General features: G+C 38.9%; 1 protein-coding gene across 1 annotated transcript; it reads right to left on the bottom strand.

Annotated features, from left to right (window-relative positions):
- Positions 1-13,363: 13,363 nt before the first annotated feature.
- Positions 13,364-15,887, bottom strand: KLHL9 (kelch like family member 9). Its single transcript, XM_065879173.1, has one exon. The coding sequence runs from the start codon at positions 15,598-15,600 to the stop codon at positions 13,747-13,749; it is 1,854 nt and encodes a 617-aa protein (XP_065735245.1). The 5' UTR covers positions 15,601-15,887; the 3' UTR covers positions 13,364-13,746.
- Positions 15,888-22,414: the final 6,527 nt, after the last annotated feature.

The raw sequence follows: 22,414 nt of genomic DNA, 5'->3' as shown, positions 1-22,414 counted from the left end.
CAGCCAATGGACCCAGTCTACCCACAACTAGCTACACCCTGCCCTGGGATAAGCTGGTCCCCAGCCTTCCCCACTAGCAGGCCAAAACAAGCATGGGGACACCCTGGACCCTGTACCCAACTGTGTTAGGAACCACCTCCCCCAACCCCCACTAGTGATCTGACACCAGCTGTGTGATCCCTGGGCCCTGCAGCCAGACTCCAGGACCTGGCTCTGCCTGCCAGTAGTCCAGCACTAACCTTGGGACATGGGCAGGCAACAGCCCCAGAGTCTTCTGGACCTTGGCTCCACCTACCAGTGAGCCAGCACTAGCCCTGTGGCCCCCCTGGGGTCTTGCAGTCAGCTTCCCAGTGACAAGGCCCCACGAACCAGCAGCTGGCAGCCTCTGCACCAGGCAGGGCCTGGCAACCAACCACACTGCGGGCTAACCAAGCCTACCAGACCTCCCACATAGTCAGCCCACTACAACAGAAAGACCCACACAATCCTCATGGGGGGGAATGCCTAGAGCAATAGCATGGGAAATGAGATGGGAGTGCGCTGCTGGGACGCATAAGACATCTCCTACAGAAGGCCCCTTCTCCAAGGTCAGGAAACAGACAAAATGAGGTTGCTGAGGAACATGTTCCAGACAAAGGAAGAAGGAAGTGGAGATACACAACTTACCTAAGGAGAAGAATTCAGGGTAATGATGGTACAGATGATCAAAGAACCTGGGAGAAGAATGGAGAGAGAAGTTAGAAGTTTTTAACAGAGTTAGAAAATATACAGAACCACCAAACAGATATGAAGAATACAATTACCGAAATGAAAAATATATATGAAGGAGTCAACAGCAGACTAAATGATACAGAGAAATGAATCAGTGAGCTGGAAGACAGAGTCATGTTAATCACTGCCACTGGAAAGAAAGAATGAAAAGAAATGAGGACAGTTACAGATACCTCTGGGACTACAATAAGCACGCTAATATTTGCATTATAGGGGTCCTAGCATGAGAAGAGAGAGGGGGAAAGGAGCTGAGAACACATTTGAAGACATAATACTTGAAAACTTCCCTAACCTGGGAAAGGAAACAGTCACCCAAGTCCAGGAAGCACAGAGTCCCATGGAGGATTAACCCCAAGAGGAACACACCAAGACACACTGTAATTAAAATGAGAAAAATTAAAGAGAATATTAAAAGCAGCAAGAGAAAAGCAACAAACATACAAGGGAATCCCCATAAGACTATCAAGTGATTTTTCGGCAGAAACTCTGCAAGCCAGAAGGGAGTGGCACAATATATTTAAAATTATGACAGGGAAAAACCTTTGCTATGGTACTTGAGGAGGGTGTTTGCAGCCAAGAATATTCTATCTAGCAAGGCTCTAGAGGAAAAAACTTTGCTATGGTACTTGAGGAGGGTGTATCCAGCCAAGAATACTCTTATCTAGCAAGGCTCTCCTTCAGATCTGGTGGCAAAATCAAAAGGTTCATGTACAGGCAAAAGCTAAAAGAGTACAGCACCACCAAACCAGCTTTACAAATGATAAAGGAACTTTTCTAGGCAAAAAAAAAAAAAAGGCGACAACTAGAAACAAAATTATGAAATGAAAAGCTCACCAGTAAAGGCAAACATATAGTAAAGGTAGGAAATCATCCAAGCACAAAGCTAGTAGGAAGCTTAAAAGACAAAAGTAATCAAATCATCTATATCCACAATAAGCAGTTAGGGGATACACAAAACAATTATATGTAAAATATATCAAAATCAGTACTTGTGAGGGGAGGAAAGTACAATGCATTTGAAATTAAGAGACCAGCAACTTAATCACGTGTGTGTGTGTGTGTGTGTGTGTGTGTGAGAGAGATATACACATTGCTATATAAAAACCTCATGGGAACCAAAAACCAAAAATCTATAATGCACACACAAAGGAAAACCAAACAACATTAAAGATAGCCATCAAATCATGAGAACAAAAGGGGAAAAAAGACCTACAAAAACAACCCCTAAACAATTAACAAAATGGCAATAAGAATATCATGTTGATAATTACCTTAAATGCAAATGGACTAAATGCTCCAATCAGAAGACACAGAGTGGCTGAAGGGACACAATAAGGCAGGTGTGTGTGTGTGTGTGTGTGTATGTATACACACACACACTGCCTACAGGAGACTACAGATTTAGAGACACAGAGTGAAGGTGAGAGGATGGATAAAGGTATTCCACACAAATGGAAGTCAAAAGAAAGCCATAGTAGCAATACTTAGCAGACAAAATAGACTTTAAAACAGACTGTCACAAGGGACAAAGAAGGACACTACATAATGATCAAGGGATCAATCCAAGAATAAAATATAATTGTAAATATATATGCATCCAACATAGGAGCACCTATATACATGTAAGACAGAAATTAACAGACATAAAAGAAGTCGATGGTAACACAATAATAGTAGGGGACTTTAAAACCCCATTTACTGGGCAGAAGACCTAAATAGACATTTCTCCAAAGAAGATATACAGATTGCCAACAAACACATGAAAGAATGCTCAACATCACTAATCATTAGAGAAATGCAAATCAAAACTACAATGAGATATCATCTCACACCAGTCAGAATGGCCATCATCAAAAAATCTAGAAACAATAAATGCTGGAGAGGGTGTGGAGAAAAGGGGACACTCTTGCACTGCTGGTGGGAATGTGAATTGGTTCAGCCACTATGGAGAACAGTATGGAGGTTCCTTAAAAAACTACAAATAGAACTACCATATGACCCAGCAATCCCACTACTGGGCATATACCCTGAGAAAACCAAAATTCAAAAAGAGTCATGTACCAAAATGTTCATTGCAGCTCTATTTACAATAGCCCAGAGATGGAAACAACCTAAGCGCCCATCATCGGATGAATGGATAAAGAAGATGTGGCACATATACACAATGGAATATTACTCAGCCTTAAAAAGAAATGAAATTGAGCTATTTGTAATGAGATGGATAGACCTAGAGTCTGTCATACAGAGTGAAGTAAGTCAGAAAGAAAAAGACAAATACCGTATGCTAACACATATATATGGAATTTAAGGGAAAAAAATGTCATGAAGAACCTAGAGGCAAGACAGGAATAAAGACGCAGACATACTGGAGAACGGACTTGAGGATATGGGGAGGGGGTAGGGTGAGTTTTGACAGGGCGAGAGAGAGTCATGGACATATACACACTAACAAACGTAGTAAGGTAGATAGCTAGGGGGAAGCAGCCACAAGGCACAGGGATATTAGCTCGGTGCTTTGTGACAGCCTGGAGGGGTGGGATTGGGAGAGTGGGAGGGAGGGAGACGCAAGAGGGAAGACATATGGGAACATATGTATATGTATAACTGATTCACTTTGTTATAAAGCAGAAACTAACACCATTGTAAAGCAATTATACCCCAATAAAGATGTTTAAAAAAAAAAAAACCCCACTTACATCAATGGACAGATCATCCAGACAGAAAATCAATAAGGAAACACGGGTCTTAAGTGACATATTAGAGCAGATGGGCTTAATTGATATATATAGAGAGGATTCCATTCGAAAGTAGCAGAATACACATTCTTTTCAAGTGCACATGGACCATTCTCCAGTATAGATCACATGCTAGGGCACAAAACCTCAGTAAATTTAAAACTGAAATCATATCAGGCATCTTTTCTGACCACAACACTATGAGACTACACGTCAACTACAAAGTTGTGTTTTGTGCAAAAAAACACAAACACGTGGAGACTAAACAATATGCTGCTAAACAACCAATGGATCACTGCAGAAATCAAAGAGGAAATCAAAAAATACTTAAAGGCAACTGAAAATGAAAACAATGCAATCCAAAATCTACAAGATGTAGCAAAAGCAGTTCTAAGAGGGAAGTTTATAGTGATACAAACTTACCTCAGGAAAATAGGAAAGTCTCAATCTTTCTTTACACCTAAAGGAACTAGAGAAAAACAAAACCCAAAGTTAGTAGAAGAAAAGAAAGATCAGAGCAGAAATACAGACTAAAAAACAAAGATCAATGAAACTGAGTTGGTTTTTTGAAAAGATAAATAAAATTGAAAAACTTTAGTTAGGCTCATCAAGAAAAAAGGGGAGAGGGCCCAAATCAATAAACTCAGAAATGAAAAAGGGGACATTACAACCCAGGTCACAGAAATACAAAGGATCCCAAAAGACTACTACAAAACTATATGCCAGTAAAATGGACAAATCTTAGAAAGGTACCATCTCCCAAGACCAAATCAGGAAGAAATAGAAAATGTGAACAGACCAATTACCAATAGTGAAACTGAATCAATAATTTAAAAAAACCCCAACAAAGTCCAGGACCAGATGGCTTCACAGGTGAACTGTACCAAACATTTAAAGAAGGGTTAACACCTGTCCTTCTCAAATTAGTCCCAAAAATTGCAGAGGAAGGAACACTTCCATACTCATTTTATGAGGCCAGCATCGCCCTGAAACCAAAACCAAAGATACCACACACACACACACACACACACACACACACAATTACAGGCCAGTATCACTGATGAAGATAGTTGCAAAAATACTCAAAAAAATATTAGCAAACTGAATCCAACAATACAGTAAAAGGATCATATATCATGGTCAAGTAGGATTTATCCCAGGGATGCAAGGACTTTTCAATATCCACAAATCAATCAATGTGATACAGCACATTAAAACTGAAGAATAAAAACCATATGATCATCTCAGTAGATGCAGAAAAAGCTTTTGACAAAATTCAACATCCATTTATGATAAAACTAGAAAGTGGACATATAGGGAACATAAGGTAATAGAGGCCATATATGACAAGCCCACAGCTAACATATTCAGTGAGAAGTTGAACGCATTTCCTCTAAGATCAGGAACAAGACAAGGATGCCCACTCTTGCCACTTTTATTCAACATAGTCTTGGAAGTCCTAGTAAAGTCCAGAAAGGAAAAAGAAATAAAAGGAATCTGAATTGGAAAAGAAGAAAAACTGTCACTGTTGGCAGATGACATGATACTATTCACAGAAAATCCTAAAGATGCCATCAGAAAACTACTAGAGCTAGTCAGTGAATTCGGTAAAGTTGCAGGATACAAAATTAATATACAGAAATCTTACATTTCTGTATACTAACAACGAACTATCAGAACAATAAATTAAGGAAACAATCCCATTTACCATCATACCAAAACAAATAAAATACCTAGGAATAAACCTAGCTAAGGAGGTAAAAGACCTGTACTCAGAAACTGTAAGACATTTATGAAAGAAATTGAAGACATCACAGATGGAAAGATATATACCGTGTTCTTGGACTGAAGAATTAAAATTGTTAGAATGACCAAACTACCAAAGGCACTCTACAATTCAAAGCAATCTCTATCAAAATACCAAGAGCATTTTTCACCAACCTAGAACAAATAATTTTAAAATTTGTATGGAAACACAAAAGACCCCAAATAGCCAAAACAATCTTGAGAAAGAAGAATAGAGCTAGAAGAATAATGTTCTCTGACTTCAGCGTATATTACAAAGCTACAATAATCAAGGCAGTATGTACTGGCACAAAAACAGACACATAGATCAATGGAAAAATACAGAGCCCAGAAATAAACTGATGTATTTATGGTCAGTTAATCTATGACAAAGGAGGCAAGAATATACAATAGAGAAAAGGCAGTCTCTTCAATAAGTGGTGCTGGGAAAACTGGACAGCTACATGTAAAAGAATGAAATTAGAACATCCTCTAACACCATATACAAAAATAAACTCAAAGTGGATTAAAGACCTAAATGTAAGATTGGATACCACAGAACTCCTAGAGGAAAACATAGGCAGAACACCCTTTGACATAAATTGTAGCAATATTTTTTTTGATCTGTCTCCTAAAACAAAGTAAATAAAAGCGAAAATAAACAAATGTGACCTAATTGAGAAGATTTTGCACAGCAAAGGAAACCATCAACAAAATGAAAAGATAATTTATTGATTGGGAGAAGATATTTGCAAATGATATGACCTATAAGGAGTTAATATCTAACATATATAAACAGCTCATACAACTTAACATCAAAAAAATTAACAGCCTGATTAAAAAATGGGAAGAACTGAACAGATATTTTCCCAAAGAGGAAATGCAGATGGCTAAGAGGCACATGAAAAGATGTTCAACATTGCTAATCATCAGGGAAATGCAAATCAAAGCCACAATGAAATGTCACCTCACCCGTCAGAATGGCTATCATCAAAAAGAACACAAATAACAAATGTTGGTGAGGATGTGGAGAAAATGGAACCCTTGTACACTGTTGGTGGGAATGTAGATTGGTGCAGCCACAGGAGAAAACAGTACGGAGTTTTCTCAAAAAACTACAAATAGAACTACCATATGACCCAGCAACACATATCGGAAAAAACAAAAACACCAATTCAAAAAGATACGTGTGGGACTTCACTGGTGGTCCAGTAGTTAAGAATCCTCCTTCCGATGCAGGGGACATGGGTTTGATCCCTGGTCAGGGAATTAAGATCCCACATGCCACAGGGCAACTAAGCCTGCATGCTGCAACTACTGAGCCCATGCACTCTAGAGCCCACACGCCACAACTACTGAGCCCGCATGCTCTGGAGCCTGCACACCGCAATGAAGAGCCCGTCGCCGCAATGAAAGATTCCACGCGCTGCAATGAAAGATCCCACATGCCGCAACAAAGATCCCACATGCCGCAACGAAAATCCCACATGCCGCAACTAAGATGCAGCCAAATAATTTAAAAAGATACATGCACCCCAATGTTCATAGCATTATTTACAATTGCCAATATACAGAAGTAAATGGATAAAGACGTGGTATCTATATACAATGGAATACCTCTCAGCCAAAAAAAAGAATGAAATTTTGCCATTGGTAGCAACATGGATGGACTTGGATGGTATTACAATAAGTGAAATAAGTCAGACAAAGACAAATACTCTATTACTTACGTGTGGAATCTAAAAACCACAACAAACTAGAGAATATAACACAAGCAGACTCACATATATAGAAAACAAACTAATGGTTACCAGTGGGGAGAGGGAAGGGGGAAGGGGCAATACAAGGGATAGGAGATTAACAGGTACAAACTATTACGTATAAAGTAAGCTACAAGGATATATTGTACAACACAGGGAATATAGCCAATATTTTATAATAACTAAATTGAGTATAACATTTAAAACTATAAATCACTATACTGTACACCTTATATAATATTACACATCAACTATATTTCAATTTAAAAATTTTCTTTAATGGAACCACAGGAAAATTTTTTTTTTCTCTGAATATCTGACCCTCTCTATACACTAAGAGTTACCATAGGGATTTTGTATTCATTTGAGTATCACCTGAAGACTGAACTTTCACACACACAATAAAAACTTCTGCTGGCTTTTGTCATTACTGTTTTTTTAAAAAGCCTACATTTTCTGTAATCCATCTAACTAAGGATTTTGACTTTCAACCAGTAGGTGGCAGAATAACATCAACCCCTAGAAAGTAGTTGTTCAGAGACTGTTACCAAGAAAATAGAGGAACTATTATTAGTGCATTTGGTTAAGGACCACAACTTTAACAGTTCTGTAGTGTATGCAATCATCTTTAGTGAATATCTAAGTCTTCTTTTTTCAACCATCACTCTGCCATTCAAATATATGCTTAAAAATGGATACTAGCAACACAGATAAGGTATCAAAATCGGGGGAGAAATTCCAAAACATTCATTTTTAAAAGTATGGGAATTTCCCTGGTGGTGCAGTGTTTAAGAATCTGCCTGCCAATGCAGGGGACACGGGTTTGATCCCCGGTCTGGTAAGATCCCACATGCCACACAGCAACTAAGCCCGTGCACCACAACTACCAAGCCTGCGCTCTAGAGCCCACGCGCTGCAACTACTGAGCCCACAATGAAGAGCAGCCCCTGCTCGCCGCAACTAGAGAAAGCCCATGCACAGCAACAAAGACACAACACAGCCAAAAATTATTAACACATGTATGTGGAATCTAGAAAAATGGTACAGATGAGTTGGTTTGCAAGGCAGAAATAGAGACAGATACAGAGAACAAACATATGGACACCAAGAGGGGAAAGTGGGGGGTGGGGGTGGGAGGGGATGAATTGGGAGATTGGGATTGACATATATACACTAATATGTATAAAATAGATAACTAATAAGAACCTGCTATATACATAGCACAGGGAACTCCACTGTACAGTGGAAACTAACACAACATTGTAAAGCAACTATACCCCAATAAAAATGTTTTTAATTAAAAAAAAATAAAGAATACCTCTCTTTAACAAAGGAATTTAAAATTCTAATTCTAGAATTATCCCTATTAAAATTACCTACAAGGCACAATGCCTCGTGTTACAACTATAATCTGCTGGAAGTATTAACCAATGCTTTAAATTATGATACAAATAATATGAAAAAAGGTTTTTATACTGTGCAGATAACATGACTCTCTAAGGTAAAAAAAACAGAATCCCCCAAAATCCCCTCAAAATGTTAAGAATCAATGAGTAATAACAAAAACATGGTAAAATCATGTATTTCCTACTACTGCAATAGTTTGAAATATAATGTGAAAACAAAACCCCATTCAAAACAGCAATCTACATGCCAAGGACAACTTGAATAAAATATCATTATAACTGAAGAAAAAGACCCTAGTTTGCCCATATTATAAATAAGACCTTTATTACATGATTTTTACAAAGCATAAAAATTCAGTGAGAAAGTAAAGATTATTCAAAAAGTTGTGATGGAACAAGTGGATAATAACTTGGAAACAGAAAACTAGTAAAAAGCTGTATCCATAACAATAACATAAAATACCAGGGTAATTACACCTTCACATGATGGGGGGAAGTTGTGCAAGACAGCATTAAAAAAATGACAAAGGAAAAACTAATTTCACTACATTACAAAAAATACCTTGGGGGCTTCCCTGGTGGTGCAGTGGTTGGGAGTCCGCCTGCCGATGCAGGGGACACGGATTCGTGCCCGGTCCGGGAAGATCCCACGTGCCGCAGAGTGGCTAGGCCCATGAGCCATGGCCGCTGAGCCTGTGCGTCCGGAGCCTGTGCTCCACAACGGGAGAGGCCACAGCAGTGAGAGGCCCGCGTACCGCAAAAAAAAAAAAAAAAAAAAAAATACCTTGTATGTTAAGACATGCACTCAAAGAAAGATGGGAAAATACTTGCTGTAAAGATAGATTAATAGTCTTAATATAAAAGGAATTTTCATAAATTTATTTTAAAAATTCATCTTCATTTCAACGAGAAAAAAGAAAAGCTATCTGAACAAGAGACAGGCAGTAAATGCTACCTTAGCACGTTAAGAATAAGCACTGACAAAGCAATAAAGGACAAAGAATGTGACATCAGTACTATGTAAAAAAAATTATCACCAAAAGGTCAAAATGCAATAAAAGACAGACATATTTGACTATTAAACTGAATGTGTAAAGGTGGTCAAAAGGTATAAATAAGTCCTGGGGATATAATGTTCAGCATGGTGACTATCAATAATACTGTATTGTATATTTGAAAGTTGCTAAGAGAGTAGATCTTAAAAGTTCTCATCACAAGAAAAAAATTGTATTAACTATGTGTGGTAATGGAAGTTAATTAGACTTATCATTTCATAATATATACATATATAGAATCATTATGTTGTATGCCTGAAACAAATATCTTTATATCTGAATTTTAAAAAATTGAATAGCCCAGCCCCCAGAAAAATGACATAAATTGAGGAAAAAAGTCTTTGTAGCTAATAGGATACTTAAAATAATAGACAGGAACAAATGATTCACATATGAAAAAATGCACATGCTCAATAAGCAAAAAATTCAGTGTTTCCAATAATTAAAGAAATATAAATCCAAACAGTAAGATAACTAGAACTGCCAAGATTGCCTTTGAAATAGTCACTAAACACATTCTGGTGGAAACGTATAGTCACACAATCCTGGAAATATTTTTCAAAAGCCTAAAAAAGCCTACACTATTTGACTCAGATTTTACTTAGAAATTATCACAGGGTAATAAGAGATAAACAAAATTTTTTGAAAGAATATTAAATTTGCTTAATTTATGATAAAAAATTGGGGGTAGATATTTAAATATATAACTGTAGGGAAATGGAAAAAAAAATATGAAGTCACATTCGTGGGTGAAATACTGTATAGACATTTAACACTTTCAAATAAAAGAACTTGTGAAAATCATTAAGACAAAACTAAAGTAAAAAATTATGCAATACAATGACAGTAACAAATATCTTACTAAATGCTTCTCTGTGTATGTTTTATGCTAATCACTTTATAATATCATCTCCTTCCAATTCTGATATAGATAACAATTATTAATGCCCACCACCAATCCCATAGACAAATGAGAAAATGAAGCTTAGAGAGGTTAACTTACCCTAAGGTCTTTCAATCGTTGAGCTGCGGATAGAACGTTGGTTTTACTTCTGATAGTATGCTTCTGTAGTTTTGAATGAAATTTTCTGTAGGAGTATATTTTGTCTTTATAATCAGAACAAGATAATTTTAATTACAAACCAGAAAAATTTGAACATGATTAAATATGTTTGCTTTGCAGGTAATCTACAGAAATACTACTCTTGGCAAGTGGGAAAAAAATTAAATATGGATTTTTATCTGGTTTTAAAATGGAATGTTTTTCTTAATGCACATGCATTTGATAATTAGGAAAAAAGCACCTTACATATTATTTTCTAATACATACAGATTTTAGAAAACTTGGAGAAAGCAGTGTGTGCCTTTGGAAGTTGAACTTACTTCCTTTTATCATCCAGATTTTAGCTTAAGTTCTGACATATTTGCAAAGTATTTGACAAATGTCTGTACATATATAAATTCATAATATACCTAGTATTAACATGTTACTTTTGACATGTGTAATCACTGATAATTTACACCCTCTGTTCACTTTCATTTTCCTGTACTTACTGTAATAGGAATTATTTTTATAATCAGGAAACTTAACAAAAGCTTATTTTTGAAACTCTCAGAAAAACTAAACCAAGAAATAAAATGTTAACAGAATGCCTTACATGCTTGCAGCTTTTATCCTCTTTTAAATATTTTTCTAAATGTTCTGTAAAAAAAACTATCAGCTTGTAAAATAAAGACATCTTTCCAATCATTTTAGTCACCTCAAATTTCTTTATCTGTAAGGAAGGAATTCCAGATTTAATTAGATTTAATTAGCATAACACCAGTCAGCTGTTTTATGATTATCAAGAGTCCTGTCAATTGCAGAAAGTTATACAGTAAAAGAATGAGAGGTAGGATGTGTGAGGCTGGAGGCAGGCGGTGCAGTTAACTTACCTGGCTGAACAATATTTAGTTAATTACAAAGCAACACAGTCAAATGTAATAGAAGGCAGAAACCTTTTCTCAACAAGGGAAAGAGAAAAGCTTATGCAGAGCAGACATGGGGCAATACCATCTCAGCATGTCAGAATTAGCACCAAAAAAGTAATACATCAAAATGATGTAAAAAATAAAGGAACCATAGCAAAATTATACCCAAAAGGTCAAAATGCAAAAAGATGGACAAATTTGATCTCAAAATTAACTAAACAGCCCTGCCTCTGTAAACCTCTAACAGATTGAGAAAAAAAGTCAATGCAAGCAAATGCCAGTTAAATTATATTTATTATATAGAGATCCTATAACTGGATATGAAAAAGGAAGCAACTCCAATAGGTATTACAAGGGCAAAGGATATTAACATTCGATTAAAGAGGAACACAGCTACTCAAAAAACACAAATATTTAACTTCATTAATAATTAGGGAAATAAATGGGATGCTATTTCTTGCTTATTCAATGTACAAAGTTATTAGCAATTTCTACTTTTTCTATTTCCTAAATGTTCTCAAATGTGCTATTTTTAGTAATAAAAAATTGAATCATTTAAAAAAAAATAGGAAGTATGAAATTTTCTGCCAATGCAGAAATCATAAAAGCATTAAAATGAATCAATACCTGTATGGGCAGTGAGGTTCAGATCCCTTGAAGCCAATTCCTTTTGTCTTGGTTCCTGAGTTTTATTATGAGGTTGTCAATAAAGAGAAGGTTGTTCCTGATTTACACTATGACAATCTCCCAAGTATAGGGATATAAATATAAACATATGTATGTAAATATGTAAATTTTTTCTTCAGGTAGACAATTATTCCAGGGAAGTAACTCTTCAGATTCTTCAGAATCACTCACTTCGGAGGACTCTTATGATTCCATTTGCGGATAAGGTCCCATTAAGTTCTCCCCATGTGGTTCTGAACCAGTAGGGATGCCCTTGGTATTGAAGAGGCTGAAGATCTACTTTAGTACTGCATGCAAGACAGCAGTGTCCTAGGCTTTCTACAGCTGGCTTCTTAGGGAATCTGAAGTTGGTCCTGTCCTTTAGACATAGCCAAAAAGACATTTTTCTGACCTGATGCCAAACAGTACATCTTCTGCTTGCTCAGATTACAGCCTTGAGGCAGATCACACAAAGCTCAGGATGCACACGGGCTGGAGCAGCACCAGGGCAACCACCTCAAATCAAACAGTCGTGTTAGAATGACTAAGTTGGGAGACTGAACTTAAAAACCTATAGCTTTGATCAGTATGTTTTTCTTTGTCTTGTTCATAAATTTTACTGAACAAAAAGGTGGAATGTAGCAGAGCCTAAAGTTACTAAGAAGCAATTCTCTGAGACTTGAACTTTGCTAAATAACCTGTATAAAGGCAACTCTACAGAAAACAATATACAAGCAGAAAAACTGACAAGTTTCATCTGTAGTAACAATTCAGTCAAATGATAAATTTGGTTGTCAATTTAATGTAGTTCTTATCTACATCAATTCAGTAAGACAACACAGACATTTATTCTCTAGTACTGAATTCCCATTTGAATAGAAATAGCTGCTAGGCAGAAAAGAATTTAAATTTAAAAACAATTTCACTATAGCTAAAGTGCCAATTGATTTAAAAATTATGTGTATGCATGCATATACATTGTGTATGTGTGTGTGTGTGTGTGTGTGTGTGTGTGTATTTTCTCTCTCCCTCTCCCCAGAAAAGATACAAAGTCCTGACTTAGGGTTGTACTATTTTTTGAGTTAATATTTTTGAATTTATTATTTCTCTGGTCTGCCTAAGAATCGTTACATATTCTGAATGTACCCACACAATCTGGTGAGTTGGCAGCTATGTCAAAAACTCTATGAAAAAAGGGAGGCAGCTAATAAGGCTTGGAGACCTTTTTTGTTTATTATTTCAGGTTAGAGCAGGCAGCCTCCCTTTGATGTAGTCAAAGATGAAAACTTTCAACTTTGAAGCATAATGAATTATACATTTACTACAATCACCTACACTTTGACTTACACACCACCACAAAAAGACATCTAACAAACATTTTTCTACTTATCTTTCTACATTTGTTAAAATGGCTATGTTGAATACATTTTCAGAATGCATTTGTTAACCATTTGATAAACATACTAAGCCAAGCAATACAAATAACATCAATTACCTTTTTATCTAATAACTGTACCAATCAATGTAAGAAGATACAACTGAAGGGGAAGTATGGGATCATCCATGATGCACTGCAAAGGTGTTTTACACCTTGGTCCTAAGAATGATCTGAAGGTGCTGAAAGAGGTGATTCTCTGGAAGGTGACCCAGGGTTTTCTTCAGGTGGAAAAACTGTGAGAGTACAAGCTCGAATGCCACCAAGTGACTCTGGAAGGTCAAAAACTTTATGCCACTCATCCTTTTCTGGGTCATATTTCTGGACAATTTCTACCATACAACGATTATTCCAAGAATATCCACCTACAACATAGATTTTATTTTCAAAGACGGCAACTCCGACATCACTCTGACCTCTTAACATGGCAGCAATTGGTGTCCACTGGTCAAGGGTCGGTGAATAGTATTCACAGCTTAGAACATCATCATAATCACTTGTTCCTCTGAAGTGATTGCCACCAATGACATAGAGCTTGTCTCCAACTGTACACATGCAATGCAGACCTCTGACTGTAGTCATTGGAGCCTTCTGTGTCCATTTGTCTGTATCAGGGTCAAAACACATGAGCTCGTTTTGGAAAGTATCATGAGTAATTCCTCCTGAAATATACATTAAGCCTCCATACACTGTTCCAGCATGGCCATAGTGGGGTTCACTCATTTTTGCAACATAGCTCCACTCATTCATTCTTGGATTGTAACATTCTACTGTGGCCAGCTCACCAGCTGCACTTCGCCCACCAACGGCATACAAATGTCCTTTGAGAGCACTCAAGTGGAAAAATGTGCGCTTTTCATTTAATGAAGCAACCTGCATCCACTTATTATACCGAGGGTCAAATCTGAAAACTGTATCAACGGCAGTTTTTCCTTTTGTATCATAATTACTTTGACCACCAACTACATAAAGAAAGTTTCCAATGACAGCAATGCCATGCTGGTAACGAGGAGCATCCATTGGGGCTAAAGATCTCCACTCTTGCGCCCTTTCATCATACATCCGTAATTCTTTACTGACAACCAGCTGCTGCCTCAAAACTCCTCCTAATGTAACCAAGTGGGTTGAGTCAGATCTAATGGCAGTTCTATCTGACTGCATCACTGGCTGCATATATGGCATCATTTGGTAATTGCTAGCTTCCAAAAGCAAATTCACACAGGTATTGTCTGTTCTCATGAAATCTACTGTCTGCACATAATTGATGAGATCCTGTGGTGTCATCAGTGGAAATCGAATATTCTTCATTAATTTTGCAGCATAATCCATCCGAGGGTCTTCCAACCTTAGCCAGCGACAGGCAGCCTTGAAAAGCTCAAGTTCAGTACAGTGCTTAAGACTATTGCTAGAAAGCACAAAGGCAAGCCGTTCAAAAGGGAGTTTTAGAAACTCCCCAGTACTCAATAATGCAGGAAAATTCTTCAGGATGAAATTATTGACGTATTTATCTACCTCTATAAGATTGTAGGTGTTAGCAATTCGTCCAACTTCAACACAGTTATCTAAAGAGACTCCTGAAATAAGAAACACTTTACAGAAGTCTAAAACAGGTAAAATTTGTAAAAAGCTGGCAGCTTCAAGTGTGTCCTGAAGATTGTCCATATTAAGAGAAAGTTTTGCAGTATAAATAAAATCAATTATTTTCTTCAGACCAACTTTGTTCACCCCATGAAGCTTAATGCACATTAAATCTTGTTCTTTCATTCCACCTGTGAACATAGCCTTGAAATAATCACTAGCAGACGCCATCATAGCTCTATGAACAGGGAAGATTTCATCTCCATCACCTGGTACCAAGGTCACGTCACAAAGCAATCCTTCTATTCTAAGCTGATCAAAGCCTTGCAAAACCACCGAACTGTGAGTATTGCTGGTAAAAAAACGTGTGGTTCCTGCCTTGCAAGGCTGTAAATGGGCGGAGACGCCCATTTCACCGTTACCAAGAGACACTTTCATGTGAAAGCCTTCCTCTTGCACAAAGATGTATGCCGGCCAAAGAGGTTATGACCTGAAAGCTTTAAAGGAAACGAGGATGTCCCAAGAGCAAGAGAGCTTGCTTTCCTTATCAAGGGCAAACAGTCACTGTGGCACACCTCAGAACACACCAGTCACTCTCTGAAAATTGTTCTATAGCAGGACCACAGAGGGCTGTGGACCTCAAATCTGATTATTATGTAGAGAATTCATCACCTGAAGGCAGTTTAGTGACCCGGTTCACCGCGTCCGGCCTGCGTTGCCGCTCCTCCCGCAGCTCCGCTCCGAGTCAAGGGGGAGGTGCCGCCACGTCCTGCGGCCCCGTGGCTCGCTCGGCGGCGAAGCCGGGTACCTCAGCGAGCGGCCCGCCGCGCCCTCCGCTGTCCTTAGAGCGTCGCCGCGGCTACGAGCCCGTCGTGGAGCAAGGGCCTGGAACACTGGGCTGCAACACGGGCCGAGGCCCCGACGCCGAACCGGCCCTTCCGGAAAGGCCTGCTCCCAGGATCCCCCGGGCTAGGAGCGGCCGTGGCAGCTACTGCGGCTGCGCGGCTGCCCGACCTCGCCAGTGGGCGGTCGTGTGAGGAATGGGAGGAAGTGGGCGGGGGACTGGAAGGGCGGGGTTTGGGCAAGGCGGGGCTGTGCCGGATGGGCCCGCGGGGCCTCTTGGAGTACTTTGTATGTGGCATTAAATGGGCTGGAATGGGTGCATGTATATTATGCTTGACCTTAACCTTTCACGGCAGCTGAGCTGTCCCCCTAAATGCATACTTTGAGATTTACACTTCCTGGCTTCTTCCTTTTGTTACTTCTGAGTGACAATGAAATGCAGCTTTTGTAGAAATTGAAAGGCAGCATGGGGGAAAATGCTTAAAGTTTTTTCTCTATTAAAAAAAACTTTAAAATTCTTATCCCAGGGCTTCCCTGGTGGCGCAGTGGTTGGGAGTCCGCCTGCCGATGCAGGGGACGCGAGTTCGTGCCCCGGTCCAGGAAGATCCCACATGCCGCGGAGCGGTTGGGCCCGTGAGCCATGGCCGATGAGCCTGCGCTTCCGGGAGCCTGTGCTCCGCAACGGGAGAGGCCACAACAGTGAGAGGCCTGCATACCACAAAAAAAAAAAAAAAAAAAAAAAATTCTTATCCCACAGGGGAATGCCCTGGTGGTCTAGTGGTTAGGACTCGGCGCTTTCACTGCTGTGGCCCGGGTTCAATCCCTGATCCGGGAACCAAGATCCCACGAGCCACGCAGCCCAAAAAAAAAAAAAACATCACCGCGTCCGGCCCGCACAATTTAATAGACACTTCAGTTATAACTTTGGTTCATAGTTTCAAATTTTAATCATTTAAAACATGTCATTTGCCTCTTTTAAAATACCAAATTGTGACTATGCTATGTAAGTAATTTAGCCTGAATTTTTGCCACTCAATGGAATTCCATCATCAGTAAATTTTTCGTGCTTTTGTTTTCTACTCACAAATTTTTAAATGGATACACAATTGTCTGATAACTACACAGACTATAGTTTCCTTGCCCATCATTTGTTCCTGAATATATACTTTCTTGTTCTCCACTGTTTTATAGAATCTGAGCACAAAACTTTACCTGTTTTTGGATAAATCCTAAGGGCAGAATGCTGATTGAAGACAATTTTTTTCCCAAAATACTGTCACCAGCAATGTTTGAGTGTGTATTTGCCTGCTACTGATCTTTCCCTTTATGAATATTTTGCTAACTTACATTTTTTAAATTACTAGTAAATTGGAATTTGGGCATATGAATAAATGTATACTTTGACACAACTGCTTCCAACATTTTCCACAGTTTGAAGTTATTACTGTCTTTTAAATCCTTCCAGTTTCTTTATGCATATGCCAACTGATGAGAATATAGGTGCATTATTTTATTACACTCTCCCCCTTTTTTAATATAAAAGATAGCATACTATACTCACTGTTCTGCACCTATCTTTTTTTTTTTTTTTTTTTGCGGTACGTGGGCCTCTCACTGTTGTGGCCTCTCCAGTTGTGGAGCACAGGCTCTGGACGTGCAGGCTCAGCGGCCATGGCTCACGGGCCCAGCCGCTCCGCGGCATGTGGGATTTTCCCGGACTGGGGCATGAACCCATGTCCCCTGCATCAGCAGGCAGACTCTCAACCACTGCACCACCAGGGAAGCCCTGCACCTATCTTTTTTAACTTGGAGATCTTCTCATTCATATATCGATAACTGCTTTATCTTTTTAAATAGCTGTACTGTTTCCCATTGAATGGGTGTGTCCTACATTATTTGATTAGTCCCCTACCCATGGACATTTAGCTGGTTCCAATGGTCTTCTGTTGTTTCTGGTAGATGGCAGCAAGGTCCACAAGGCTCAAATCACTGCTCTCCTCCATCAGATGCTTCAGCAAATCTTCAAACTGTTCAGCATAAGAGGGTGGTTGGAATGAGACCGGCCTGGAGAAGTTCTTCACTGGACTTCATCAGCATTGGCAAGTCCTGCAGACCGGCTTGTTGCAGTAGTTGCGGATGGAAGAACTCCCCTGAGCTGTGAAGACTCCATAATGGCTGTTTAAAAGCACTTCCAAGGAAACAGTTTTTCTCTGGAAAAGAAAGAACAGCTGCTACACCTGGGCAGTTGTCAGAGCTGAAATCATGAAATCCTTCTCTTTATTATCAAGCTTGCAAGAACGATTAAGAGCTAAGTGTAAGGCCAACTGGCCCGAGGCAGGGGAACGCAATCAGACTCACAGGTTGCATCAGACCGAAACTTTCCCGACCACCCAGTTCCAGAAACTGACCTGGAGACTTTCCAGACCACCCAGTTCCTGGAACTGACCTGGGGACTTTCCCCACTGCCCAGCCTTCCCGCCTTTCGAGGGGCGGGACTAATGGTCCCAAGACTGATGCGACCGGCACCGGATATTGCCACGATACCCGAAAAGACCACCAAATACCCTGCGCCCTCCTGGATTCACCACACCCCTTTCCCTTCTTCCCCTATAAATTCTGCCCAAACCCTCGCCCGGGCGCGACTTCTCTGGCCCCTTTCTCTCGGACCAGTGAACCTCGCCCAGGAGCGTTCCCAAATAAAGCTTGTTTAAAAGCTCTCCTCCGACTAAGGAACTAGAGGTATGCTCTTAAAGAAACAATTATGGACAGATACAACTCATTGTACTCCCACATGTTTAGTAATTTCAAAAGACTTGTTTTTTTCTGCCTTCATCATAAAATAAACGGATTAAATTTGTCAAAACATTTATTGGTAGTATTAAGCAACTATAAGTAAAAGCATCTAGTTCATAGGGGGCACCAGACCATCACAGATAACCTTATTAATGTACTTATGTACTTAAATATCTATTTTACTATATTTATTATATTTCAGTATTTTTGCTTGTATTTGTGCTAATTACACGTGTTCATCTTTATATTTTTAAGTTATTTAAAGTTTTACTTTCAAATCTTTTTGCATTTGTTTATTTTTAAGAAAGTAATACCAAGACTGATTTTGCAACCTCAATTCCCTGGTGGCGCAGTGGTTGAGAGTCCGTCTGCCGATGCAGGGCACACGGGTTCGTGCCCCGGTCTGGGAAGATCCCACATGCCGCGGAGCCGCTGGGCCCGTGAGCCATGGCCGCTGAGCCTGCGCGTCCGGAGCCTGTGCTCCGCAATGGGAGAGGCCACAACAGTGAGAGGCCCGCGTACCGCAAAAAAAAAAAAAAGTGAAGAAAGAAAATGAAGTGCCTGCCCTCTTGAAACTTCCCTTTTTGCCAGAAGGAAACATAAAACTATTACTCAATCAATTAATTCATTTCAACTACATTATATACTAACACCATAGGCAAAAGAAAAGTGGCTTCTGTCACCAGAAACTGGATTCTAAGACTTGACTGGATGTACAGTTCTAGAACTTTCAGAGTGCTATGGCCAGAAGTGTTAACCTAGAAGCTGGGTTATCCTTGTCTCTGAAGGCCCAGGAAGGAGTGAGGTCCTTTAGAAATAGAGAATAGGAGAACCAAAAACTAAACCTTAGGGACCTTCATATTTTAATGAAGATAAGAGAATAAGGAGCCTGAAAAGCACACTGGAATGGTATGCAACACAACAGCAGGACAACCAGGAGACAGTGGTGATGAGAGGATGTTTCAAGGAAGAAATACATTGAAAACATGATGTCTTATATTCAGGGAAAATGAGGGCTGGTTTGGCAGAGTTAATTCCACAGAATCCGGACTGGAATATACTGTCTAAGGTTAAATAAGAGAAAAGGTTTTGGAGACAGAATGAATAGAAACTTCTTTTGAGAAGTTTATCTGTGAAAAGAAGAAGAGAACTAGGGTAGCGCCTGGAGAATAAAAGTGTGTGTTTATATTACTGGATATAATTTAAAAAATTTTTTACAAACATTTTTTGGGGACAGATTTCAAGAAAGGTATGTAGTAGCACAAAGCACATAAAAATCAGTATTTTATTTTTTTAAATAACTGCTTACATAACAGCCTAAAATGTCAAGCATCATTGTTAAATCATTTCTAAATACTAGTAGGCTGGAATGCCTTTTCATATGCTTTGTTTGCTATTTTTAGTTCTTTTATTTGTGTTTCAGTTTATGACATTAACTAGTTTCGTACTGCCCTTGTGAATTGTCTTTATCCTTAAGTCTTAAAAGTACATATAAACCATTTATGCAGATGGTAGCTATATTCCTATGATGCAACTATTTGTCAATTTTATGTTTACAAATAATAGCTCATTTTCTTTATATTTTCTCCTAATGCCAGAATGTTGAACATGTAGAACCAATCCTCTCCTATTTTCATTCCTCTATTGATCGTATGGATTATCAATTCCCTTTTATGTTTTAAATCTTTCACATTTATTTTTTTATAGTACATTAGGATTTTTTTTTTCATCTATAATACGAGATGAGAATCTAAATTGATTTCTGTTTAGGTTGCCAGGCATTTATCCTGTTACTATTTACTGAAACTTTTTTTCTTCCATATTAACGTCTAAGATAGCCTTTACTTAATTACTACAGATTATAAAACAATTTCTGGGATTTCTTTCTCTTTTTTTTTTACTGCACCAATGTGGCTTGCAGGATCTTAGTTCCCTGACCAGGGATTGAACCCGGGCCACAAGAGTGAAAGCTTGGAGTCCTAACCACTGGACCACCAGGTAACTCTCCTGGGATTTATTTTCTTTATTACTCTGATCACCTAACTCCTTACTGTCACTGTATTTATACTTTTGCTGCTTTATAATACAGTTCATTTTCTGGTAAAGCTATATATGTAAGAATTTTTCCTCTTCTACACTTTGATATTTTTGCTTGGTGATCTTTCTTAATTAACTTTTGAGTTGTTCTACAGAAGTCAGCATTGGGTTTATAAAAATCATGAAATTTTGTGGACTCAAAAATAACCATACTTAAGAATCCGCCTGCCAATGCAGGGGACACGGGTTTGATCCCTGGTCCGGGAAGATCCCGCATGCCGTGGACCAACTAAGCCCGTCCGTGCGCCACAACTACTGAGCCTGCGCTCTAGAGCCCGTGTGCCACAACTACTGAAGCCCATGTGCCTAGAACCTGTGCTCTGCAATAAGAGAAGCCACCGCAAGGAGAAGCCCGCACACCACAATGAAGAGTAGCCCCCGCTCGCCGCAACTAGAGAAAGCCCGCACGCAGCAACGAAGACCCAATGCAGCCCAAAATAAATAAATAAATAAATAAATTTATTTTTAAAAAATAATAACCATATTGCAGTGGATATAAAATTCTGAGGAATTTTCTTCATCAGATGGAAAAATGAAACTGGATAGGAGAATTTCTCTTCCACAAAAATCTAAGGTAAAGAACAAACAATAGATTAAAATCATCAGAAAGTAAAAATGTAGCCACCAAAAAGAGAAGCTCAGGGAAAAAGAAAAAGAATAATTCTGCAAGTAAAAATAATTAGATTTTAAAAACCGCACAGAAATCCAACATATTGCTTAAAGAATCACTCATAACTCACAATGTACTATTTGAGGTTCTGCATGGAACCCTTATTCTGCTCAGAGGCAACTCAACTTCCCTGAGTCTCGGTTTTCTCAAATGGAAAATGGAATGAAAAATATTTGTAGAGCTGATGTAAATACATTTTAAAGCTCTTAGAGGGACTTCCCTGGCGGTCCAGTGGTTAAGACTCTGAGCTTCTACTGTAGTGGGCACAGGTTGGATCCCAAGATCCCACATGCCGAGGCAGTGCAACCGAAAATAAAAAGCTCTTTAGAATGGCTCCTTCCTCGGGGTTAACCATAAGTGGTAACTCTTTTCTTCATTTTCTCCATATAAACCTAAATGAGAATATTACGTGTCTTTTTCTATAAACTGGTTTGAAACTGTAGCATCTCACTCTTGATAGCTGACTGACAAAGTCAACTGAATTGGTGAGAACCTAGAAGAGTGAAAGATAGGTATGATCATATCAAAGACATGTTTGATTTATATTCAGTCAGCACAATGGCTTAAATCAATATCTGAAATTGAAGGGAATATCCTAGGCTGGAATGGGAAAAACATACTGTATTCTTTTGCTGATTCTGGCGCCTGGCACTTCTCCCTGCTTTCCTGGATCTATTCTTTGGCTTCCATTTCACAGTACTTTCCTTCTCCTTCAGGGCTGAAATTTCCAGGGAGCCCTCCTCCTTCACTTCCTTTCCTTGCACTGCCCTCTCCTACTTGCACAGCTACCTCCTGTTCTGTTGTGATTTCTGGTTTAAGTTTTCCCAGAGGAACACAAATAGAAAGTAA

Source organism: Phocoena phocoena, chromosome 6 (genome assembly GCF_963924675.1).
Source record: "Phocoena phocoena chromosome 6, mPhoPho1.1, whole genome shotgun sequence".
NCBI lineage: Eukaryota > Metazoa > Chordata > Mammalia > Artiodactyla > Phocoenidae > Phocoena > Phocoena phocoena.
The sequence above is the reverse complement of the archived record's forward strand: the minus strand, read 5'-3'. Positions and strand labels throughout refer to the sequence as shown.